Below are 27,477 nucleotides of genomic sequence, written 5' to 3' on the forward strand. Positions count from 1 at the left end.
GTTATGCGAATTGCCTCGCATAGCGAGTCCCTGCCGAGGGTGCTCTCTGTTTGAGTCATTCGTTGTGCGAGCTGGTGCGTTATGCGAATGACTAGAGGGTGATGCTCTTTGTTTGGTGATTCGCATAGCGAATCTGGGCGCTGTGCGAATGGTGGTTGCTTGGGAAAATGCTAGTTTAATTCGAATAGTGAATTTGGGACGCTATGCGAGGGTTTAGGGTCTGATAATGTGTAGCAGAATTTTCAGTTTAGCATAGCACACAGACATGGTGCGCTGAGCGAATGTGAATGAGTAAAATCCACTGTTTCTGTTATTCGCACAGCGAGTTTGGTGCGCTAAGCGGCTTGCCCAGAACCTGTTTTTATTCTTTTTATTCCTGTTTTCTGATAACCTTGAACTATGTTTTGATTATTAGAATGGTGTAGAAGTATCTATGATAGTGTATGATCAGAAAAGTCATATGTTTGGATTCAATGTGATAGTATTGTGGTATTTGGTTGTTCATGTCTTGAGTTAAGTTTCAAAGTGACAGTATGGTTGATGGACATAATTCCATGGATCTCAAAGGGAGGTTACATGGTGGTGCCCTATGTATTGGACGTAATTCCATGATCCTCAAGGAGGGGATCCATGGTGGTGCCCTTAGTATGTTTAGAATGATTTGCATGGAAGTTCAGTGTTGGGGGTTATCCTGAAGCTCCAATAGTCTTTCTTCTCACTTAGAGAGGATCGATCTATGTCGTGAGGAGTAGCAGGAGGTCCTAGTCTTGGGTGCTTCCAGTATGGCCCAAGGTGAGTGATAATGGACCGACCTCGTGAGTGTGGTAGGGTGAAACCCATTGGCAATGGCTTTGCAAAGCAGTAGAGGCCACCACGAGTGCATGACCCGCCATAGCTCGACAATCATTTTAAGTCCGAACGAGTCAAGTGTAAAGTGTAACAAGTGGTGTTGTATGGTTCATTAACTTTGAATTAAACTTGCATGTTGTGTGTGATTGTTATAACATGATTTTTGTATATCTAGCTCACCCTTCTACTTCTGTTTGTCTGTTGTTTGTGTCGTGTTTCTGTTGCAATGATCATCCACTTGGATGTGAGCAGAGGTAGATGAGGTACCCCTGGAGCAGGTCCTGGATGGTGATGATGCTGCAGCTTAGTTTGTTTAGGATTTCTTAGTTAAGTTATACTATTTTGAAATACTCTTATGGGTGTTTAAAGTTTTAAATTATAACCATTTTGGAATGACTGTAACCTTAAGACTTTATCTACAAGTCTTCTTCTAACTGTTCTATTACATTAAAATGTGAACTACTATATTATATAGTTTTATATAATCTAGGACGTTACAACACTCGTATCAAGTCAGTGCAGTATCATGTGTTAAGTTAATGTCAGTGGTTTATTGTTATTGTTTATGATAAGATTAAAGAGTTATCACTATCTCAAAATGTCATTTTTCATGAAAATATTTTGCTATATAAACTAAAATTATCTACCAACATTACTTATCATTATAATACCGCTTATCAACTAGTGACGTCTCGATTAGAGAACAATTACACCAGCAAGTAAACTTGTTCAATTATAATACCAAAGTGTTTTATTCATGGAGATTTGATCAATATTTTAAAATCTCAGTAATTATTTGGATTTTTGAGTTAAAACAGACAAATTATAAAATGATGATGATACAAAACTCAAAGTTAAAAATCAAATAAATTAATAATATAAAACATATTAGAATTTGAATTTCACTATTATGTTATGTTCTTATGTCATGTTATTGTTTTATTGAATTAACAAAGTTTATCCATTGTTTATGGAATTTCACGTATGTAATCTTATAATCACGTAAATATAAGAGATAAAAACATTCAAACTTAGTACCATTTTTCCATTATTAATTAATGAATTGAGATTCTTTATTGAGCTAAGTTAGATGCACTATTTTAAACATTCAAAATGAACTATTAAATACAATTTTAATACAAAAATTTATGTAGACATTTTACATATGAAGAATATTCAATAATAAAAATATTTATATTATAAATTATTATAAATATTTTATTATTGATAGTTTTTTCAAAATAAGATTATTATTAGGATTATTTTTAAGACAATATTTACAAAATAAAATTAAAATATATTTTTAAATTTAATTTTATAAGTGATTAATTAATGAAATATCACAAAAGAAATAAAAATAATACAGAATAAAATAATCAACATCAGAAAAATATCAAATGACAAAACAAACTGCCAATTAATATATATGTTAACAGAATGTTCTCATTTATTATATTGTAATAAATATTAGATATTAATTTAATTTTTACATAATAAATAATAGATAATTGATTAACAAAATAATTCTATATACATATAGCAGAAAATAAATATGAATAAAAACTTAGTTTAAAAACAAAATAAATGAATAAATATGTACATGTGACGATAAAATAAATATACAAAAAATTAAAAAATAAAATAAATAGTTTAAAAATAAAATAAATAGATAAAAAGATAAAATAATTTTATACACAACAAAATAAATATAAAAAGAAAATATAAACAAATGAATAAAAGTAAAATAACTTTCATGTACATATTATAACAAAATAAATATAAATTAAAAAATTAAATAAATTAAATAATAAATAAAATAACTTATATACACATCCACACAAGTAAAAAAAATATAAATAAGTTAAAAATATCAAATGACTAAAAATTTAATTTTTAAAATATTTGTCAACAAAATAAAATAAGTATTAAAATAGATTTCGTAATATTTTATTTTCTTGTATTATAAATAGATATATAATAGATAATAGATTATTTAATTACTTAATTATTTTGTTTTTGGTTTAAAATGTTAAATATATTAAAATTTTTGTTTTATTTTACAATCAAACTACTAATTATTAATTGAAATTATCCCCGTACGTAATTAATAAAATATGTAATATGAGTATAGTTAGAAGTTGCTTTTGTGTTAACAGTCAGAATTTTGAAATAATGTCTTTCTTGAATTTTTTGTGAGAATTTATAAGAAAGTGTTATGTATAAAAAAGTTATAGTATTTTTTAATTGTAAGAATTTAGAAAATAGAGTATTAAAATTGATAGTTGTTTAAAATAATAAAATCGAGTATTTAACTTTAAAATAATACAATATTATAAATAGAAATTCTTAAATTCGTCTCATTACTTAAAATTCATATCATTTTTATTAAACTCTTCCTTCAAGTTCTATCTCCTTTTTCTTTAAGAAATTTAACTCCTCGATCATCTGTTTGATGATTAGGACGTGCCTAGGAGATCACACCAAAGTAATTTCCATTTTTATCCGATCAATTTTTGGTTTAGAGCAACTAAGTTCCGACTCCTCTTTCCTTTCATTCTTAGGTTGTGATTGTGCAGGTTGAATATTTGTCATATGTGTCTTTTGCTATCTTTTCCTAGTTTCTTGTCAATCTAAGGTCCCAAGGACTCAATCTGATCACAATTTGGTGATTTGTAGGTGTTCCTAGTGTTCATTACATTTGAAGTAATTGTTTGTGATCTTAAAGTTACGTAGTTATCTTTAAGGTAAGAGAAGTTAGTGTTTCCTTTAATTTGAGTTACAAAGTATGCTTTGGTTGTTGATAGTATGTGACTTGAATGTATGTTATCCTTAATGCTTAAATTGGGTGTTTCGTTGTAGTATGCATGTTTGATTGAATGAAATTAGTTGTATGAATCTGTTTGGAATTGACTCTAATGTTGAATTTCCTATGGTTGAGAAGCTAGTGATAATATTTGTTTTGAAGTTTGGAAAAGAATGTTTAAGTTTGGTTGTAGGTCAATTTTGGTTAAAAATGTGGATTTTGATAGTTGAGTTTGAGAAATAATAGTATCAATGGAGATAAGGCAAGTTAATAATTGTAGTGTGACTATTTGAGACTTATTTGTGTGGTGAATTAGTAAAGAATTGGTCTAGAAGTATGTAGTAAACAATAGGTAGTTTTTGAAATGAATTTTGGTGCATTTTAGAGGTGTTGGAGAATGAGATTTTTGAATTGAAAGGTTTGAAGGGATTTGAAGTGTTTAGGGATTTGGAGAATGTCTTGTTCAGACCCCTAAAATGATTTGGTTATGAGCTAGAATGGTTAGATTTGAATTATGGTCTTAAAAAGTGGTATTTTAGTGTTTTAAGTTAGAATATTGTTGTTATTCATGTTAAAAAATTTGTTTAAGTTGGGTTTATCATATTTGGTTAGGTCTATAATAGTGTAGAATCCAATCTAGAACTGTTAGAAGTTGGTAAAAGTGTTTAGAATAGGTCATAGGTGTTGGGTCTATCAAGGAGGAGGTTCACTGAGAAGACACAAACACCAATGAGATATGAGCTCAACCATATAAGGGATTGACACCACTCTCTACCAAAAACCTTAAGGCAATGGGTTAATGGGTCTTTCACCTTTATATAGTGTTCTCCTTTCTCATTTCTATCCAATGTGTGACTTAGACTCACACTTGGGTTCCCAACAATCTCCCCCTCAAGGGTAAGTCCCTTCCACATAGGTACACTCCCCAGCGGAAGCATTCCCAATCAACCACAACCACGAGTAGCCCTTCGTATCGTCATTCATCTTAACGGGACTTGCTTACCTGAATATCCTTTGCTAGGAAGACTTTCGGTATAGGGATCATTATACTCGTCTGAGTCGGTCACCAAGACGAACCTGGCTCGGATACCACTGTTGGGTCTATCAAGAAGGGGGTTTACCGGGGAGACACAAACACCAATGAGATATGAGCCCAACCATATAAGGGATTGACACCACTCTCTATCCAAAACCTTAAGGCAATGGGTTAATGGGTCTTTCACCTTTATATAGTGTTCTACTTTCTCTTTTCTATCGAATGTGGGACTTAGACTCACACTTGGATTCCCAACAATAGTGTGGTTAAAGGTGCAAAATTGTATAGTTTTGATGTTGCAGAATTATGCATTGAGGCTAGGCAAGCAAAATAGGCTCGTTGGGCGAGTTTAGAAAAGTTCTGGAAATGGGTTCCAAGGGTCGGGTGAGCCAACTCGCTCAAATTGGGGAGCTTGTTGTTTTGGCTCTCGCTAGGCGAGTGAAGGAGCTCATTGGACGAGTATTTGGGGTGTTTGGCAGAGAGTTACAGAGGCTTGCTATTTTTCCTCTCGCTAGGCGAGCAGAAGCTGTTCGTTGGGCAAGTGGATTTGTGTTCTTGGATGTTTCTGAATCTTTTCTTTTTATGTGTATGGTTTTAAAGTTTTAATGGTTTGTTATATTATCTGTGATAAGGTTTGTAACATATTTTTGAATGGAATGAGGTGTGTAAGAATTCTAAGGAGAATTCTTTTTGGTGGTTACAAGTATTGTTTGTATGAATGTATGGAGCTAAGTATTGGGGTTTATCCTAACACTCTAATGTTCATCCATTATCAAGTAGAGAGAGGTGAGGCATGTGATGAGAGTAGCAGGAGGTCCTAGTCTAGGGGTTTTACCTAGGCCAAAGACATTTGTTAACGGACTAACCGTATGTTATAACTTGGGATGAGTCAACATTATAACCACTACAAGTGCATAAATCTATATAGTTCGATATTCATACTATATCTAGATGAATCAAGTCTATGGTTATTATATGTTTTTAGAATGTTTGATTACTTGGTTCGGAATTGTAAATTTGTCTTGAGGTCTTAATCTTTCTATTATTATAAATTCTATTTACATTAGCTTACCTTGTTTGTTTTCTTTGTGCTTGTATTGTGTTGCTTGTTTGTGCATTGACTATGATTATCTGGTTGGGTGTGAACATAGGGTGATGATGTATAAGTAAAACAAGCCTCAAGTAAAGAAGGTGTTGATGTTTAGATCCTTAGTACCTTTATGTTTTATTTAGTTATAATGGAGAGTATCTATGTATAGTTTGGATTTAGTGTTTGTATAAGAAATCACTAGTGCAGAAAGGACATTTAACGTCTGTTATTTTGGCTTTTTAACGTCAGCTCCAGAACCGACGTCTTTGTGGGTGACGTTAATCAAACATCGAACTTAACAGATCCGACGTCTTTATAGACGTCGGTTACTGCATGATCCGACGTCTAAAGGGCTCTATAGACGTCGGACATTGCATTAACCGACGTCTACTGTAGCTCATGTCTTTGGGTAGCGTAGTAGAACCTTCTTCCTTTGCTAGTTTCATCATAGAAAATGTTGCGTCTTTTGGATCTCTTATGGAATTTCAACCGAAAACCGAATCTGGGTCCTTGCCTAGTTCCATTAAAACCGCCAATGAAAACGAACGGTGACAATAGAACTAGGCAAGGACCGAAGTTCGGTTTTGGGTTGAAACGCTATAAGACATCCAAAAAACGCAAGCTTTTCTTACGAGGAAACTAGCAAAGGAGAATGCGGTACTACGCTACCCAAAGACACGAGAAAAACTGCACCAAAACACACCAAAAACTCATTTTAATCAGTTCAAATGAAAGATAATCAACCAAAGACTAATATAATCGGAATAAAAGTACGTTTAAACGGTTCAAAAGAGACAAAAATGCACCTGAAAAAGCAATGTCGTGGAGAGAAAAGGCGAGAAGGAAGACGATGAAGTGCTCGTAACTACGGGTTTGATGTATGATTTAACATCAAACTAGACGTCGGCTCCCTAGGTGAACCGACGTCTATTCTGGCCTAAACGTCGGGGCCCTCGCTAATATGACGTCCAAAATAACTTTTCACCTACCCTGTCAGGCCATTTAGACGTCGGATGGCGGGATCCGACGTCTGTACGGCGAAAAAAAATAACTTTTCATCCACCTGTCAGACATATACACGTCCGTTAGGAGGGGCACCGACGTCTATAATCGAATATAGACGTCGGGGTGGCGGGATCAGACGTCTCTAAGGCGGAAAAAAATGACTTTAAAGCCCAATTCTGCAGCTAGACGTCGAGCCACCGGTCAATAATTTACATTGATTATTTTTTGGTCTGATGTCTACGCGGTGACGTTAAAACCCAATTATGCAGTAGTGAATTTAATTTATGATTATATTAAGGATTTTAATAGAGCTTCATTTTCTCCTATTTATTAAGTGATATATTCTATTAATTATGTGATATTTTCTTTATAGTTTAATACTATATATTTGGATTTTACCCTAATTTCTTATTTATATATATATATATATATATATATATATATATATATATAGTTTCACTGTTGAGTGTCAATTTTCTTCCCAATGTTAAAAAAATATCAATTTTGTCCCACCTTATTTAATTTGCACCAATCAAGTTGATTATGTTAATTGTGAAAAACAGAATTAATTGTGTGGTGACCTGGTAAGAAAGACTTGGATTTTTTTCTCTCTCCTATGCTCCTCTGCACGCAACACATACCCATCTCTTTCCCTCTCTTCGAGTCAGATAAAAAAAATAATACATTAATTATTGCATGACATTAATGAACACACATTTTAACTACCATCTTCAATGATGAAATAAGTGCTATAGACATTTCTTTGAGTACATCATTTCTCCATTATCATGCCAATTACCTTTTTTTTAAAACATCTATAACCTCCATTTTTTTTGTTCTTCGCAAATCTCCTACTAATTGGAAAATAATTACTATAATATTTTGTGATTTTTTTTATTTAATAATTTGTATATCTTCTAACGAGGTTTAAATCTATATTAGGTTTAAAATATTTATGGTCTGTTAAGTACTATGACTAACTAATGTGTATATAAAAATTTAGTTTCTTTTATTTATGATTACAAGAAATACATCTTATATCGTATTCTACATGTCTAAGCCAACTTGTTCATGATGTGTGAGATTTTAAAATTATTAATTCAATAATTTATTTGTGCAAGTTATGATGGATGAAATTCAAATTGATTCATTAATTTATTCAATCTGTATTAACACTATTTTTAATTTCAATTTTTTATATCATACTTTCATTTTAAACATCACTTTAAAAAATATTACTTGAATATTATATTTGAAAATTTTAGTAATAGTATATGTTTCCATTGTTATTTTTTAATATATTTTATGTTTAACTACTCACCTAACACATAGCTAATGTAAATGTCTAGTGTATACATATATTTAACATTATAATGTTTTCTACTTTAAACTTAATTATACATATTTTAAGATAAAAAAATGAAATTAATAGTACGATATAAAAATATAATAATAGAAGTTAAAATTTATAAATAAACAAATAAAAATATCATTTAAGTCTTTAATTTTGAAAATATCTAGATAAGCAACTCAAAGTTATAAAACTTGTGTAGTTAAAATCAATAAATATATTATTGAAAAATAATTAATAACGATATTTATTTAATAGAATTCATATTAATTAAAAAAATTATAAAACACGTTTAATAGTAAACCTATTTAAAATTATTAATTACAGACAACAAAATTTAAATACCTCACAATGATAATAAATATTTTAATAATAACATAATCGTTTTCATTCATTCTTAATTTACATTTATTTGAAAAATATATATTAATAAACTTTGATAAATTTATTTCAATATTTTTTAATTTAAAATATAAATTTATTATTTATTTCTAATTCGTCAAAATTATAATTACAATAATATTTTATTTATATTTAATGTTGTGTACTTAAGTTACGTTATATAGTAAAAAAAAATATCTTATTTTAATTATATTAAGTTTAAATCTTTATGCACCAATTAATGTATTATTCTTTTTTCTTTGACTTAAAAAGAGAGAAAAAGATGGGTCTACATTGTAGAAAAGAGAGAAAAAAATGCATATCTTCTTTGTCATGTCATTACATAATTAATTTTGTTTTGCTTTTGCAAAATTAACTTGATTGATGCAAATAACGTAATTGATATGTTTTTAAGGTAGGGATGAAATTAAGATTAATTAATAAAATTATAAATAGTGAAATTAGGAATAAAGTAAGCAATTAATATATATATATATATATATATATATATATATATATATATATATAATATGAAGATAATGTGTATCTATATAAATTTTGTTTTTATACAAATGTTAAATATGTTAAACTTAAAAAAAATAGTTAATTGAACTGAAGTAAATTATGAAAAACAAATTATTTGTATAATAGATTAAAGGAAACTATTTTTTAATTGTTAAATGCTGAACTACTAACAAAAATAGTGCATGGTAAAAAAAAACTAATGCTTACGATAATCATATTCCACCAAATTTTAAAAAATAATAAAATCATGATTTAAAAAATGAATATAACTTGTTTTTATAATAAAATAATCTCCTATTATAGATAGTTATTTTAATTTATAAAATCAATTAAATTTTAAAAACTGTTTAAATAGAAGACAGTTATTTAAAAATAAAACTGGTAAGTTAATTATTTTAATTTAAAAAATTGTTAAAACTGGAAAACAAAATATTTATGTGTTTTTACACAAATTTTCGACTACTGATATGGAATAAAAAATAGTTTCAGTTTTTTTTTATCATGAATAGTTATTTTAATTTAATTGAAATAATTAAGTTTTTAAAAATTAATTAATTAAAGAGTAAAATTGATAAATTAATGATTTTAATTTAAAAAACGATTATGAAAAAATAAAATTTGTAGAGAAAACGCGTAAAACTTAATCTTCATTATATAATGGAACAGAAAATGCAGGGCAATGACGGTTCACAAAAGGAGGTTTCTCTCGAGTAGCATTGGCTATATTGACTGTGTATATCGGCGAGGGTAGTTTGTCGTTAGGAGCGTGATTCAGCACAGCATATCAGCGAAGAATGCTTCCGCGGCGGTGCACGGCGTCAGCGGCGGCGGGGCAGACGGGGAACAGCGACAGCGACTTGGATGAGTTTATTATGCGGTGCCTCTCCTGCGAGGAGCAATACGACATGATGGACTCCGGAACCTGCAGGGAGTGCTACCAAGAGGCCAACGAGGCCGAGGAGGAGCTCCGCCTCGAGATCGATGACCTCAAGTCCAAGGTCTCCTTCCTCACACTCTCCTCTCCCACTGTCAATCCTTCTACCGCTGATATCGTCCTCGTTCCCGTCGACGACTCCGACGCCACTCCCATTCCCGCTCACAAGCATGTTCTGGTCAGTCAATTTTTCTTTTTGGTCGCGCTTTTGTGTTTGTGTATTTATAATTCGTAATCAATTTCGACATAATATATGTATTGTTCTCCGATTTAGTCTCCGTAGTGGGTACTGTGTATGGAGAACACTGATCTTCATCCCTCGTCTAGTCTTGTCTAATTATTTTTAATTGATCAAATTCTGTGCTCAAATTGTATACTTTTAATTAAGCCAATAATAGATAAACCACCACAAATCTTGCTCCAAAGAATCGAGAGTAATCAAAGGAGCAAGAACAAACCATGAAACGGTTAGGATAGGAGAAAAACAATACCTAAATTTTACGTGGTTCAATTAGGGCAATGCGCTCTAGCCTACATCCACGGCAGCCTACTCATATCAAACTCATTTCCAGTGAGTCCAAACTTCCTCAATTCTGTTACTAGAGAAAATTAGAAGAATTTCTGGAATCAGACAAAGCCATGCAACATTATCTACATATAGACATGGCAACCAAAAATCTATCTGCTTCTCAACATAATAAAGCCTGCAACGAAAGAAAATAAGCTAATAGAACTAACGGTTAGCCAACCTGACAATAGGTTGTTATAAAATTTGTGGACCGAACCAAATAACTAAGTTATACAACAACTCAGGACTATGTTGTTGGTTTTAGGTTTTAAGCAGTGTGAATAATGGTTGCTTGACAGAAATTTTATGTTGTGCAATAACATGTTAAAACGTGGGACAAGACTTGTTTTGCTAAAGGTGACAAAATGTCTTTGGTCAAACCCTCTGCTTCTTAACAGCTAAACAGTCAAGCTTTTAAGGTGATGACACTCAAGCAATAATTCCCTTGTCCTGCTTGCCATACTAGATTGTTTTATCTATCTTGTTCAAAATCCGGATAGGACCGAAGTAGTGGTATCAAAATTTTCATGGTTCTGGTCAGTCCTCTCTATCCATCCCATACCAGCATTTGATTGAGGATATGGTTTTTCATTCAAAACCACAGGCCAGTAATGTCAGTGAGTGAAATAGTGGTATAATATGCCATAATAATGATCAATTGAATTGACAAACAGTTTTAACCAAGGGTATTTATGGCTCGTGAAATGCTGAAACTTCTAAATAAACTGATGCCATTACTTGTTTCAATCATTCATTTGAACTTTTAGTGCTTACACTCTGTTAACTAAACAGGAGGAAATAGTCTCCCAATCCAATCCTTGTATTTTTGTTTCTTATTTTTGCTTTTCAAATGTTCATTAAGAAATCCTTGTCAGTGGCTGGTGAATTGACCCTGAAGCTGTATGTAGACTGAATTCAAGAAACTTGTAGTTCACACCACATTTAATTGGAATCAATTTGGATATGTAAATTGATTAACATTATTTAACACGAAATCTTCTATTCCCTTCCTGTTTTATTTAATCATTAGACGAGACACGCACGACATTTTCTTTGGATATTGCTTTCTGGTGCAGTTTGGCATCCTTGATTAGATTTTCTAAATTGACGTTGCTACTGTTTATTCTTGTGTTTTGGCTTTTCTTAATGAAGCTAATGATATTTTATGATACAATTAGGTTAGTCGCTCTCCTGTTTTCAATGCAATGCTTGAGAATGATATGGAGGAAAGGCGGAGTGGCACCATCAAGATTTCTGACGTATCACATGATACCCTCCGCGCTTTTGTTAACTACTTATACACTGCTGAAGCGCCCCTTGATAACCAAATGGCCTGTAACCTGTTGGTTTTGGGAGAAAAGTATCAAGTGAAGCATCTGAAGACATATTGTGAGAAGTATTTGATCGCCAAAATGAATTGGAATAGGGCTATTGCAAACTATGCCTTTGCATATCAATACAATTGCAAACAATTACGAAGTGCGTCCTTGGCAGTGATCTTGGACAAAATGGATTTGCTCACTCAAAACGAATATTATGCGGAGCTCGTGGACACCAATCCTCGTCTTGTTGTGGAAATATATGAAACATATATTGGCAAGCAGTTAAACACCGCAGGCACCTTTTAGGTTATAGGAACAAAGCTAAGGAAGTTAGTGAAATCAGCTTTAAGCTGGGGTGGCACTTCTGTTGGGATTAGATTCTTGATTGGCAATTAGTCTGTGGTAGTATATAAATTGTACATTTTCATACACTGCTGCAGTTAAACATGCAATAGTACTGTTCTTTCTAGATAACCTTTCGGTTCTTCGTGGACTGGATAATAGATAATTTGTATCAATGCCGTGAGTAGTGATGGGGCTTCCCCATGGTTTCTTCTAAATGTTTCTACTATTGAAATACCATATTTCTTCCGTTTGTGCTGTTGTTGCTGACTGACTTCTTTGGGAGGAATAAGAAATATAAAAGATATAGGTGGAGATATTTATGGCAGGCTCCAAGTCAGGGAAGTGTGGCGTTGGAGGTGTGATAAGTGATAGTGATGATGTTTTCCTTTGTGGGCTTTGGAATAAAAGCTTAGTGCTGGTTCTGACTCAAAAATTGCAGTGAGTCTCCTAACAATTTTGTTGCATTTTGTATCCCTGATTTAACTTAGTTAAAGATATCCAGCTTGACATTGACATCATAAGCACCAGGGGCACATTGTTTAGGTAAATGTATTTACACGAGGCTAATAAACTGCGAAAACTGTTGCTAAACGTGGTTTGCAGTTGCAGAATATATGTTAGATTCTTGTATGTCTATAATTCACCAGAATCATATCTATTTAACGAGTCTACTCCAAGAAATTATGGCTCAATGATTCACGAAAAGAGGTGGCTTTATATGAACTATTGTAATAATTGTGATAAATGATAAATTGTAGAGGTAACAGAAATAGCATTATTCAAATAAAAACGATTGAAAGTAATATATAAAATAAATGTATTTAGTTGAAGAGAAAGAACAATAAGAAGGAAATAAAAATAACTGCAAATAATACTGGAAACAAATCCTTAGAAATTTGTGTAACGAGTTCTCAATTCACCCCAACGACCATGATTTTTCTGAGTTCACCAAAACTTGTTTAAAACTTTTGTTTAGTGATAAACTACTGAAAGCATTTTTCACAAACTCATCCAGCAAGCCTTGCTTCTCTTACTTTACCAACCAGATCAAACAACACCACGCATTTTTTAACATATACATTATTTTATCAACAAATTAGTACACCTTAATACACCAATTACACTGCCAATTCAATCATATTTCATCACAACCAGTACAACTAGTAAGATTCAAATGGCCTTAATTAAGACTATTCTTATATTTCTTGTTCTTACATGATAATTTAACTACCTATACATCAAATCACATGTCTAAACATATCATAATGATTACAAATAAATACAAAAATTATTTTGAATTATTTTAAAAGTGTCTCATTAACACTTTGAGTCACATGCATAAGTTCTATATCCTTCAAAATGTTATATTAAATAAAAAAATAGAATAAAATAGTAAATTTATTTTATTTTAACTTATGATCGATAAAAATATAGATTTCTCTATTATAAATTCCTTAATAGTCTCTAATCAAAATCTATTTATAATTGAATATTATATGAATAAAATAGTCTGCCTTATATTAAATAATGATAGAGTCAATAAATTTGTTGTTGACAATGTATAAGTCAAAAATAGTATGACATGATAATTGAATATTATATGAATAAAATAGTCTGCCTTATATTAAATAATGATAGAGTCAATAAATTTGTTGTTAATAATGTATAAGTCAAAAATAGTATGACATGTAAGCAATTTTTATAATTTTAATTAAATGAAAATATACAGGATCTTGAAATTTCATGATTCTCACTATTTTTATATACATAATAGAAGATAACTTACCTGGATCTATTGTATAGTTCTTTCATGTCAATTTTTCTCCCTTCTCTTACTACTCTTTGATGCTTTCTTCATGATATAGAAAAAGTATGTTTTTTTCTGTCAAAGTCACTGTTTCTTTTTCTTTCTAAGAACGTTACTTTTTCTCTCTTTTCAGAAACTTAACATGTCTACAGAAGTAAAACATTTTTCTCTTTTATGATATTTTACCAACTTTAATAAAATACCAAAATACCCTTTATTGAAGTGAGAAGAGAAAAATTAATTTTAATAACTCTAAAATAATCCCTATAACTTTAATACTTTTATATTCTAATAATCATCATATTAAAATCTTTATATCAAATTTATATTTTAAATTACATGAACCAATTCTTAAATTAATATAATTTAACATGACAATATTTAAAGGTATAAATTATTTTATTTTAATATCACCGTATCATGTAACCTTAATTTTAATATTAAGGTTCAAGCTGGTTGAGGGTATACATGACATCTCAATAATTTGTTAATTATGTTAAATAATTACTTATCATTTTGCATACACGTTTACGCATATATATATATATATATATATATATATATATATATATATATATATATATATATATATATAGAATTGATATGTGTAAACATCAATTCTTGTGACTAATAGAAAGAAATTAGAAATGCACATAGAAGATTTTTCATAAGTTAAACATTTTGTCAAAGAATGTGAACTTGATTTGGAGAACTTTCGCAGTAATGACAATATACAAAGAAGAAGAAAATAGGTCTTTCAAAATGAACTCAGAAAGTATGGTCAAAACTGTTGTACAGTATTTCAAGATCACCCCAATACCATCCAATTGCTTTAAATACCTTCAATCTTCCACTTTCAAGGAGTAGTACACTTGCTTTATCAATAAATATTTGATTAAGTTAAAATTGATTATGGAATATGAACTTAATCGGACCAAATTTTATAATAATTTTATCATGTGTTATTTATTGAACAATCATTCATCCTAAAAACCATTACCAATAGATAATCAGTTCATGTCCATTACAAATTAGAAATTTATTATAAAATAATCATGTTGAAAAGCGAATTTTTGGATACTATATTATTAATTTTAAAAGCAAACAATATAACGTATTATGTCGTTCAGTTTAACTTTGTTGGTTTTTAGATCCATAATCACCATCGAGCAATCACACATTTAAAAGAAAAAAAAAATATGAAATTTGATTTTTCTTTTTTTAAAGTTATAATTTTTATTCTCAAATTACAGGTTAGTTGAATTATATGTTCTAGTAAAAAACTATATAAAAACCTTAAATCAGAGCATTCATCATGTTTTCGTTCTTTTTTATCATCACTTTTATTTATGATATCTAAGAATTATTATCATATGAATAATTCATATTTTAAATTTATTATATTCATTAACGAACTACTTTTAATATTGTTATTTATATGTTTTATTAATAAAAGTAATTTTAATATCTTCACAATATTACGAGTGAATATTTATTAAAGGTTATCATTTGTTTTTTTAAAGTAATCTCAAATCAATCTCTTACTTTTATGCATCTTAATTTGATTCTTCTAAAATTTTAATTTAATTATATTCTTTTTGTCACTACTGTATTAATAATATTATAAAGTGTCATGTCAATTCGTAATTTTTTATTTTTTTAATTTAAGAAAAAAAAATTCACGTGTTAAGTTGATGTTACATATCGTGTTACTGTTATGTACGTGTTATTATTTTACTTTTAATTTGATCCGTATATTTTTATTTTTGTTTGAATTTTTTCTAAAATTAAATAATTTTATTTTTCTTCATATTGAAAATAAAATTATGTATAAATATTATACAAATATTTTGATTAAAAAATCGATACTTTTATTAAATACTTTTATCTTGATTAAACTTATTTATTTTTATATTTTATATTAAACTTTATTTGAAATTCTTCTAAATTTTATAAATTGTTATAAAATTATTTAAAATTTTACATTTGAATTTTATAAAATTGATATTTTTAAACCAAATCAAATATTTATATAAAAATTATTGAATTTTTCATATTTTAAAAATATACAATAATTTAAAATTTGAAAAAATTAATAAATTTATTTTATTTTGTGAAATGTAATTGATGAACAAGTTTAGCATATTTGTTAGTTAAAATTAATTTTGATTTTTTTTCTATTAACATTACTTTCTATTTACAATTTTAAAATAATTTAAAATAAAATTCAATAAAAAATATAAATTTAAATAAACTTAATATTGTTGAAAATACTTAATAAAAGTATGTATATATTATTTATGATTAAATTAATACTAAGACAATAATATATGATAATGACATGTAATACTTGTTACATAATTATTACTACATTTAAAACGTTAAAAATAAAATAAAAATTAAGAAAAAAACATAAACTGTGACATCAAAATACCTGGTTACATCAAATTTCATAAAATAAAAATCAAATTAAGAAACATAAAAAAAACAGATTTAATATTTTTCTAAAATATGAAAATAAATGACATAATTTAACTTTTATTAGATGACAACAGAGAACACGAACCATTTATTAATGCCACGGTATAGGGCGAAGAAAAAAAAATGAAAGTGTTATAAATGTTGCGGTATTTTAAAGCCGCCAGATAGATGATGATAGAATAAAAATAAAAAATGAAAGCGTAGATTTTAAATTTGACAATTTGTTCAACTAAACAAAGTTTATTCAACACGGTTCATTGTATATGTACACAAAATAGAGATTTTGCAACTATATAATGTTATACAATGAAATTTCACATAAACTCACTTTTCATGCCCTACCTATAATCTACTCACTATATAAATGCTTACACCAATATACACTACTTTCTTGCTCCTATTAACCACCATTTTAGATTTTAAAATTAAATAAATTAATATATTCAACTTTTAATCAAATATATATTTTAATATTCATTTATTTCCAAATTAATTATTTTTTATTTCAATAAAATGACATATTTATATAGAGACCTAAAATAGTTTAAAAATAATATATTAAATATTATTATTAGTACATAATCATCATTATTATTAGGGTTAAATATGTTTTTAGTCCCTAAACTATTGGTCGTTTCTGGTTTTCATCCCTCTTTCAAAGTAAGGTACGATTTAGTCCTCATTATTTTCGAAACGTTCGTTTTAGTCCTCAGAATTTTGGTTTTAGTCCTCATTTGTTGCTAAATGAGGACCAAATTTTTAAACAGTGTTTAGTTTTCGAGGACTAAAACGAACGTTTCGAAAAGAATGAGGACCAAATTGTACCTTACTTTGAAAGAGGGACGAAAACCAGAAACGGCCAATAGTTTAGGGACTAAAAACATATTTAACCCTTATTATTATTATTATTATTATTATTATTATTATTATTATTGTTATTGTGCTGGCAAAAATTAATTAGCCTTGTGATATGTAGAAATAATGACATTAAATCTTTCGATTGCAAATCAAATTTAAATAATGTATTTATTTGTATCTTTACGCATTTATGTAGTCAGTTCAATCTTATTTAATGACTTTCATTTTGTATTGTGTAATTATGTGACACTTGTATATAGGAGTAACAAAAATAATTTAGTTCGACACGTTAGTCCGGTAAAGAAAAGCAAGTTGAGATGACTTCTTTAATTCGGTGATTCGACATGATTAAAAAGTTAAACATAAGGAGTTGACTCTTGTCTAGCATTATTAAAAAAAAACTTAAATATAAAAAACTCGTCCTCACTCAATCTGGTAGGCTAGTACAACCAGCCTGACATTTGCATATGAATTTGATTTCAATATTGGTTAAAAGATTTTGAATAAGTATAGAAGTCATCAATTGCTAAAAAATGTTGAAGCAATAATTTGTAGTTCTACCTAGAAACATGAATTTCGTGATTTAGATGATGATGTTGATGAAGATGGAAGAGTGGACGAGGAGAGTTCTTCTAATGCTACATCAAATAACCCTGAAAAGGAAAATGATGAACATTGAACGAAAAAATGATAATGGAGTTAATTGTTAATTTTTTAAATTTTTAGTATTCTAGTGATCGAATGATTGTGTGAATAAAAATTATTTAAGGTACGAACATGTTTTGATATATTATGAGAAATCCAAATACACACCGGATATTATATTCAAATAAGTGATAAATTATTCAAATGCAATATAGCAGCACGACATGAACCCATTTCAATCCAATAATTCAGCGAGTTCGTAAACTCAATAATTCAACGGGTCAGATTGTAAAAATCGACCTCTTATTAAGTAACATATTAACTCGATCCAACACATTTTTGTCAGGTTAAAGTCAAATTAGACTTAAATACGCGGATCCATCAGTTTTTTCACTTATAATTTTGAAATAATTGCTATAAACAATTCAATGCAATGAAGAAAGGGTATATTTTTCTTCTGTGATTATGGAAATTCGTTTTCAAATTTCCAACTGCATGCTAAATTTATTTGCATATTTTTTACAGCATACGAATAATTTAGTAAACTAAAATTTCTATTTATGAATGATACACCAATTCTGTACTGTAAATTAATGAAATATCGTGTTAGATAGAGTTTTAATGTAGTTGTTGAAAAATTCAAATATTTTTTTTTTGTGAAAACAACTTTTGATAATTCAATAGTACAAAGACTTCATGTTATCAATATAAGTACTCAAAATTACTTTTTAAAACAATATGGTGTATTTGGCATTAATACTCTGCCCAAGGTAAAAATGATTCAACCAATTATATGGGCTATTTTGAAAGTTTGGGCATTGAGATTAATAAAAGACGGTTGTTGCTCCCTCCACCACCACAGCCTTCTCCCTCCACCTCCCCTTTACTATTTTGCCCCTCAGTAAAATTTTATTTTTAGAATTATTGTTTTTTAATTTTACTCATTTATAACATATTTCACTGATAACCTACGTAGTTCCTTGTATGAGTAAAATATTTTTCTGCAAAGCTCAGTGATCGTGAAAAGAATTATCAAGCAATCTTCCTCTTGCTTTCGGTGCAGTACGTGGTGCAGTGCGTTTGTGGTGTAGTGTGCTTGTCGTGGTTCCTCTCCAGGTACGTAGTCATAATCCTTCCAATAATCCTAAACCCTAAACCCTTCCAATAATCCTTCCAATAATCTTTCCAATAATCCTTTAACCCTAAAACTAAAATGAAAACGAAGCCTAAACGGATGACATCCTTCAACGGATGTCAACATCCGTTTAAGGCAAAACGGATGTCGACATCCGTTTCGCCTTAAACGGATGTTGACATCCGTTGAAGGATGTCATCCGTTTAAGCTTTGTTTTAATTTTATGTTTCTGTTATTATTTTATTAGATATTTTAATATTTTGATTTATTATTTTTGAATATCTTTTTAATGTATTTTAATAATGTATATTTATATTAGTTTATATTTAAATATTAAAATATTAAAATATTAAAATATTAAAATAATAAAAATAAAAAATTTTAACTTTAAGGATATAATTGGAATTAAAGATAATTGGGGAGGTGGAGGGAGAAGGCTGTGGAGGTGGAGGTAGAGGTAGCAACACCCATAAAAGACGTAGCTAGTCAATATTATTGGTTTTAATTTACAAAGTCTATGATTTTAATGTTAATTAAGAAATGATGTTTTCATTGATAGCTAGTTAAATGCAACTATAAATGGTACCTCTAGAATACGTGAGATCATTTTATAAAAAAGTCGTCTTTGGTTTTTCTATTTTCTTTAAAGATAAACACAAGAAGAAAGCTACAATTAAAGACTTAGAAGTTAGCCTATTACAGTCAAAAGAATATCACATCAAAAATATATTTTTCCTAATTTTTGTAAATGTGAAAAGATTAGTGAATGCAAGAAAAAACTACAAAGCCCCCACGCAGCCAGTTTTGGTCGCACATTACATACTTTCAGTCGCAGAAACGAAACTCTTCAACCTTGTACTTCTAGAGCAGTTTAACCATATAAAACTGCTTCAACTAACTTTTTTTATGTATTTTTCTGTTAAGTTTTTATCATTAAGGCACCAGAAAGAAAATTAAAAGGAGAAAGACACGATATTTTTTATTTAGTAAGAGAGAAAATATAAAAAAAAAAAGTTGTTCAATTTCCATACAATTAATTTTCCACCCAAACTGTCTTAAATTTTGAAACTACTTTTAAATAAGTATTCTTAAAACTGGAAAAAGCAAATACAAACATTTTATCATCTTCTTTTTTCTTTTTTCTTGACACGAAGTAAACTTAGTACGGATGGAATGGAACTTCATCCCGTCATGACAGCTGATTTTGCTAAATTTATTCATGCTTTCAAAACTAAAAATTCGAATATTCAAATTCTTGTAGATTTAAATTTATGAAACAAAATATCGAATTAAAATCTCACATTCAATTAAAAAATATTAAAATCCTCGTATGTTTATCAGTACAAGAATTTCAATTCGGATATCTCGTTTTATATCACGTAAATAGTTCGTTTTATATCACGTAAATAGTTTTATTACGTGAAAATATGATTTAAATTGTTATGTGAAATTTGAGGTTTAATTTATGATATGATATTGTTTAATTGGATACCGAGGTTAGAAAAAAAATTAGAGATTTGGTACAGTGAAAATTAGGGGTGGGGATTTCGGGTAACAAGATTGCTTTTCATGGTGTGTTGGTGGCAGCGAAGGCTTCATGAGGAAGAAAATGATAAACATGTTCGCGTTTTGGTTCGTCCTTTGCGGTGTCTCTCTGGTTCGCATTTTGGTTCGTTCTTCGCGGTGTTCCTCTAGTTCGCGTTTTGAGTTTTATTCCTTGCAGGTATGGATCGCGAATGCAGGTGCGAAGTGGATCATGGTGGTGCGAGATTATTTTGGATTTGGATTTCGTAGATGATAAGTTTATGATTCACGATGAACTCGCGATTGAGCTTTGTGGATTACGGAAGAACGAACCTGAGTGATTTGTGGTGACGCGATTTTGGATTACAACAAAGTCAATGGTGGCTTCGCATGGAGATCTGTCTGGTCAGCGATGAAGGATTTTTTGGTTGATTCTTTGATTGCAGGTGTGATATGCTTGCTTATGGAGGCACGATGGAGGAGAAGACGAGTTCGCAATCTGGGTTTTGTGATTTGGATGTTTTTGCAGGTTCCATAAAGGCATTGTGCTTCACAGTGAGATTGTGGGTTTAAGTAGTTCGAATTCGCAAATCTGTGACTGTGTTCTTTTGTAGGTTTTGGACAATAGTGGTTCTCACGGTTGTGTGAAGAGGGAGATGTAGGGGCGCATGGAGGCGAGGTTGTCGTAGGGGAGATGATGAAACTCGCGATTTAAGGGTTTTCTCTCTGTGCGCGATGAAAAGTTTCAAATCCATTCATGCAGTGGTTTCCAATGACCTTACGGTGGTTCTGTTTAAGGCTAGTTGGTCCAATGACGACTTCTGAGGTTAATAATCATGACATGACAGGGTGTATGACGAACAGAGAGAGAAAACTTTGTTTTGTTTTTCTTTCCTTTACTTTTTGTTTTTTCTTTTCTTTTACTGAATTTCACATAATAATTTAAATTTCATTTCCATATAATAAAATCATCTACGTTAACGTCGTTTTTTATCATTTAACAAAAAAAAATTTATTCGTCACACATTTTCAAGAATGTTTTTAAAACGAATTAAAATTCATGTAATAATTTTTATCAATTAAGAAAAACACTATTGAAAATAAATAGTTATAGTTGTATACAAACTAAAAAATGGTTAAGTATAAATGACATGATAAAATACAAAGAATAAAAATCGGATTCTTTATAAGTTTTTCTTTATTTACTTTCATTGAATCTAAATTTCAAAACTTTATTTTTCTTCTTTATTTACTTTCATTGAAACTAAATTTCAAAACTTTCATTTTCTTTCTTTCCTACATAAAAAAGAAAAGAAAAAGGAGAAAGTAATATAAACAGCAACAGAGTTGCACAGAGAGAAGACTTATGAATAACGTTGATGATGATAAAACACATATTTACAGAAACAGAGGAGGAGGATCAGGCTCTGGAAACCAACATCATATTCTTGAATTCCTGAAAATCAAGACGACCATCGAAGTTGGTGTCATAGAATCGAATCATGGTTGTAGAATCATTGCAGTTGGTGTCATCCCACATGCCAAGCCTTTTCAAGACAGACTCAAGCTCGTGGCTGGTGATGAAGCCATCGCCATCCAAGTCAAAGACCTTGAAGGTTTTGACCAGGTCGCTCTCCAATTCCTCTGCCTCACCACTTCCTCTGCTTTCTCCATTCTGCTGCTCCGAAATGGAGTTGTAAAAGAACAAGAACTCGCTGAAACCAAGGCTCTTCGTTTCCACCAGCGATTCCAACTCTTGCATGCTGTACTGACAAGTACCAGTGATTTCAAGCATCCGATTCAGCTCCTCAAGGCTCAGCAACCCATCGCCATTGACGTCGACTTTCTCAAAAATACGCTTCAAATCAGACTGGGTTAGCAGACACATATTCTGAACAACAGAAATCTAAAAAGCCTTTAGGGTTTATGAGTATGACAAATAAATATCATGCACTCTGCTCTTCTTTCGGTGCTTCCTATTACTCACGAATACCTTTATATATGAAAACAGAGGTTTACGTTTACCAAACCATGTCCTGTATCTGTAGTATTTATAGATTCTGGGATTTGTACTTTGTGTACGGGAATAACTGTAGTTTGTGCAAGGGGAATTGTCTACGCCTACCCTGTTTGTGCGAAGTTTCCTACTATTTTCTGAGAAAGCTGTTCTACTTTTTTATTTCACCCAGTTATTAATCTAAGTACATGGTGTTTACGATAATATTATTTTGTAATTAATCTTTGTAGGAAAAAAATGTTGGCATTAATTATTGGAAGATATATACGTTAGTTGGTGAATTAAAATCAAATGGTATCAAGATCTTGAGCAGAAATTTGCGAAAATCTTAAATAAAAATTTATGGACAAATGACAAAATTCTAACTATGATATTTGAAAGTTTTTATTATAGTTGGAATGACATTTATTTCTGTTTAAAAGAAGTAGATTTACTTTAAAAATTTATCAGACATTTAAATTAGTAAAAAATTTAAAATATTTAAAAATATAATAAATTTGAATTATTATTTATAAAGAATACTGATTGTATTTATAAAATCAGTAAATAAGATTTATATATTATTGAAATAATATTTATCTTAAATATAATAATAAAATAATTAATAATAACATGTTTATCATAAATAATAACTATAAAATATTTAACTGTCGATATTAATTATATTATGTTAATAAACATAGGGTTTTCTTTTATCTAAACCTTATTAAAATGTCTATTACAAGAGGTAGGAACATAATCAAGTGCTAAATAAAAATAAATGTTTTGTTGAAATGACAGTCAACAGAGAACTGTGAATGACGCTTATTCCTTTTTTTTACTCGCAAATACTACCTCAATAAACATATAATTATTTCACAACGGCTTATATATATTATTTTTCCTTACCGAGTCATATATTTGTTTTATTATTATAACATATATTAATTTTATCATATGGTTGACCGTCTGAACATTTAATTTTATTTGAACTGAAGGAATTGATTAGAAAGCGAGTTAATGAAGAAACTAAGATAAATTTAGGATGTAAGTTTAGGAATTATTTGAATGGTACGTAAAAGAAAGTAAATTGGAATAGCTAAAAGAGTTGTGGTGGTATTTGATAAGAGTTTTTAAAATAAAATTTTGAATGCGAAATGGAAGATACGTGGTGCTAATATCATTAAAAAAAAGGAGGCAATGCGCGTTGAGAACGCGTGTGTTAAGTCAAGGTCGGTTTTGCGGATCCTTCCATTAAATTTGCTAAAAATATATAATGAGGTGTGAAATGACTCTAGATGAAGCATTAATACCATTTTTAATCCAAAATCATATTATTTTTATGGATTTTTTAATAAATATTTAATTTATCTTTTGCTATTTGATTCATCTTATGATTTGTAAGAATGATTGTTTCTTCTTCTTTTAATTTCATACATAATGACATATCTAATTTTAAGGTGTTAATTTTTTTTATATATAAACTTGTTCTCATAGACATTTTCTTTTAATTTAAGTAATTTTATTTTATTTAGATTATTGGTTCAAAGTAAATATCGATAATGCAACCAAAAGTTAAGTTGTTTTTAAAACGAAAGATGATAAAAAGGTGAAAGTATTTGGAAATAATCAAATTATCTCAGTAATAGGTCATCCAATATTTATATACAATATTTCCTTCTATTCTAGAATACTAATAGCATAAAAGACAAAATAACAAAAGCAGAATGGACAAAAAGAAAAGGAGTGGTGCAGCATAGTGGTGCGGAGTGGTGCGGCAGAGTGGTGCGGAGATTGCAAGTTTGTTATAAAGGAATATAGTACAAGTTTGTTAGCCTCCCGCAAGCTGGAGAGGGGTGTCAACCATCTCTAGCTTGGACAAGTTTGCATGGAATGGCTGAGGAGGAAGAGCTTTGGTGAAGATATCAGCAAGTTGTCGAGATGATGGAACAGGAAGGAGCTTCATTAATCCTGCTTGTGCTTTTTCTCGAACCAAATGGCAATCTATCTCCAAGTGTTTTGTTCTTTCATGAAAGACTGGATTTGCAGCAATGTGTAAAGCACTTTGATTATCACAATAAAGTGCTGCGGACTTAGAACACTGAATTTTGAGATCATTGAGAAGGTAAGTTAACCATTGCAACTCACAGGTACTAGTAGCAAGTGCTCTATATTCTGCTTCGGAGGAAGAACGAGACACAGTATTCTGTTTTTTGGTTTTCCAAGAAATTAAAGAGTTCCCTATGAAGAAACAATAACCTGTGACTGATCGGCGTGTGGAGACGCAAGTTGCCCAATCGGCATCACTAAACCCAATTAGGTGGATAGGGGAATTCCGTTTGAAGTAGAGCCCCTTGTTTGGACAACCTTTCAAGTATTTAATAACTCTGTTTGCAGCACCTAAATGAGACGTTGCAGGATTTGCCATGAACTGACTTAATTGCTGAGTCGCAAAGACGATGTCTGGACGAGTCGTTGTGAGGTAAATCAAACGACCAATGAGTCGCCTATAGGATAGGGGATCATCAAGTATTTCACTTGAATTAGCTTGTTTTAAGCGAAGAGAGCTATCCATAGGAGTGGAACTCGGTTTACAACCCAATAATCCTGAATCTGAAAGCAACTCAAGGCAGTATTTCCGTTGAGATACAAAGATGCCATCATCAGACCTACTTACTTCTAACCCAAGAAAAAATTTGAGTTCTCCCAAATCTTTAATTCGAAAAGTAGATTGAAGTATATGCTTGAGCTTTGTTATTTCAATGGGAGAGTTGCCAGTTAAAACAATATCATCAACGTATATCAATAAACCAGTAAATTTCCCTTTCTCATGCTTGATAAACAAGCTGTGATCAGCATGTGATTGAGAATAACCAGATGAGAGAAGAAGGTTAGAAAGTTTCTCATACCATTTTCGACTTGCTTGTTTTAGCCCATAGAGAGATTTTTTGAGCTTGCAACATTGTGAGGATTCATACCCATATAGACCTTGAGGAAGCGTCATGTAAACTTCCTCGGACAAGTCTCCGTGTAGAAATGCATTACTAACATCCAATTGCTGCAAACACCAATTATTTATGGAAGCTAGGGCAAGGATAACTCGTATGGTAGTCATTTTAACCACTGGAGAAAAGGTTTCAAAGAAGTCTATCCCTTCAACTTGGGAGAATCCTTTTGCAACAAGCCTCGCCTTATATCGTTCCACACTCCCATCTGGTTTTCTTTTGATTTTGTAAACCCATCTACATCCTATGGGCTTGACATTCTTAGGAGTTTCCACAATCTCCCAAGTTTTGTTTAGCTTTAAAGCCTCAATTTCATCCTTCATGGCTTCTTTCCAACACGGCTTCAAAATTGCTTCTTGATAGCTTCGGGGCTCAATCTCAGAAATAAGGTTCATGACATAGTGACGCTCAGACTCAGTAATGGAAGAAAGAACAGATTGAATAGGATACCTGCACGTTGATGATGATTGATTTGATTTGGTCTCTATGTTGTAGCAAACAAAATCCGCAAGTCGAACATTAGGTTTAGAGCCACGAGTGGTTCGTCTTGGTATGAAAGGACTAGGGTTTGGATGAGGTGATGAAGAGATATGTGGTGAGATTGACTGGGATGGAGAAGTTGACGGTGAAATTTGTGGAGAGGGTGAAGTTGTTGGAGAAGGTAAGGTTTGAGGTGAAATGGAAGTGTGTGATGGAAGTGGGTCCTGAGGTGTAAAATGGAGGGGATCAAAGTCATGGAAGGTTTTGATATGTGGAGGAAATAATTTTTCTTTTCCTTTTTCTTGGGCTTCGTGTTTGTCAGTAAAAGGAAAGTGGGACTCATAGAAAACAACATCTCTAGAGACAAATATGTCTTTGTTTTGTAAGTCTAAAATAATATAGCCTTTTGTGCCAAATTGATAGCCGAGAAAAACTCCTTCTCTAGACCTTGGATCAAATTTCTGTTTGGGTCCAGTGGTTGAAGCATAACATAAAGAACCAAAAACTCTAAGCATGGAAAAATCAGGTTTTTGGTTATGTAAAAGTTCGTAAGGAGTATGTTTCTTTGTAACTAGAGAAGGGATACGGTTAATAAGATACACTTCATGTTTTATTGCATAAGACCAAAGATGTTTGGGCAGTTGAGATTGAAACATGAGAGCACGTGCCACATTAAGAATATGTTGGTGTTTTCTCTCAACCCGCCCGTTTTGTTGAGGGGTATAAACACAACTGGTGTGATGTATAATCCCTTTTGAAGCAAAAAAATCTTTAAGAAAAAATTCTGGACCATTATCCGTCCGAATACATTTTATTCTGGAATCAAATTGATTTTCAACTAGAGAAATGAAATTTTGAACATATATTTTTACTTCGGATTTAGATTTCAATAAGACAATCCAAGTATATCTACTAAAATCATCCAAGATAGTTAAAAAATATTTTTCACCATGAATTGAGGCCTTAGAAAAAGGTCCCCAAATGTCCATGTGCACCAAATCAAATTTTTTTGAAGCTCTACTATCACTAAGGCAATAAGGCAATTTTCTTTGTTTTGAAAAATGACAAATGTCACAATTTTCATTAATATGTTTTGGAATAAAAGGAAATTGTTCACATAACATATTTAATCTGTTTCCTGAGAGATGTCCTAATCTATAATGCCAAAGGTTGGAGTTGGAGATGGTATTGGTAGCACTTTCATTAATAGAAGGTTGGTTTGGTGATAGAACCTTGGCTTCTTTGTGGACTTGCAAATGATAGAGACCTTGTTGAAGATTAGCCAAACCAATCATCCCCAACGTACGCTTGTCCTGGATAGTGCAAAAAAAATCATG

At 30.5% G+C, this 27,477-nt stretch overlaps 2 protein-coding genes across 2 annotated transcripts; one reads left to right on the forward strand and one right to left on the reverse strand.

Moving 5' to 3' along the window:
• The first annotated feature begins 9,710 nt into the window (after nt 1-9,710).
• Nucleotides 9,711-12,459, forward strand: LOC124845002 (BTB/POZ domain-containing protein). Its single transcript, XM_047322019.2, has 2 exons — nt 9,711-10,152; nt 11,721-12,459. Exons 1-2 carry the CDS (start codon nt 9,835-9,837, stop codon nt 12,168-12,170), a joined length of 768 nt encoding a protein of 255 aa, XP_047177975.1. The 5' UTR covers nt 9,711-9,834; the 3' UTR covers nt 12,171-12,459.
• A 9,416-nt stretch (nt 12,460-21,875) lies between these two features.
• LOC124845003 (putative calcium-binding protein CML44) lies at nt 21,876-22,894 on the reverse strand. Its single transcript, XM_047322020.2, has one exon. The coding sequence runs from the start codon at nt 22,545-22,547 to the stop codon at nt 22,080-22,082; it is 468 nt and encodes a 155-aa protein (XP_047177976.1). The 5' UTR covers nt 22,548-22,894; the 3' UTR covers nt 21,876-22,079.
• Nucleotides 22,895-27,477: the final 4,583 nt, after the last annotated feature.

This window comes from Vigna umbellata, chromosome 2, assembly GCF_029865625.1.
Source record: "Vigna umbellata cultivar VRB3 chromosome 2, Vumbellata_1.0, whole genome shotgun sequence".
NCBI lineage: Eukaryota > Viridiplantae > Streptophyta > Magnoliopsida > Fabales > Fabaceae > Vigna > Vigna umbellata.

What these genes read in the sequence shown, in the direction of transcription:
- LOC124845002 (XM_047322019.2), top strand. Translation starts at nt 9,835, where the DNA reads ATGCTTCCGCGGCGGTGCACGGCGTCAGCGGCGGCGGGGCAGACGGGG. An exon ending in CCGCTCACAAGCATGTTCTG is followed by an intron (nt 10,153 to 11,720) that starts GTCAGTCAATTT and finishes TGATACAATTAG; the next exon opens with GTTAGTCGCTCTCCTGTTTT.
- LOC124845003 (XM_047322020.2), bottom strand. Translation starts at nt 22,547, where the DNA reads ATGTGTCTGCTAACCCAGTCTGATTTGAAGCGTATTTTTGAGAAAGTC.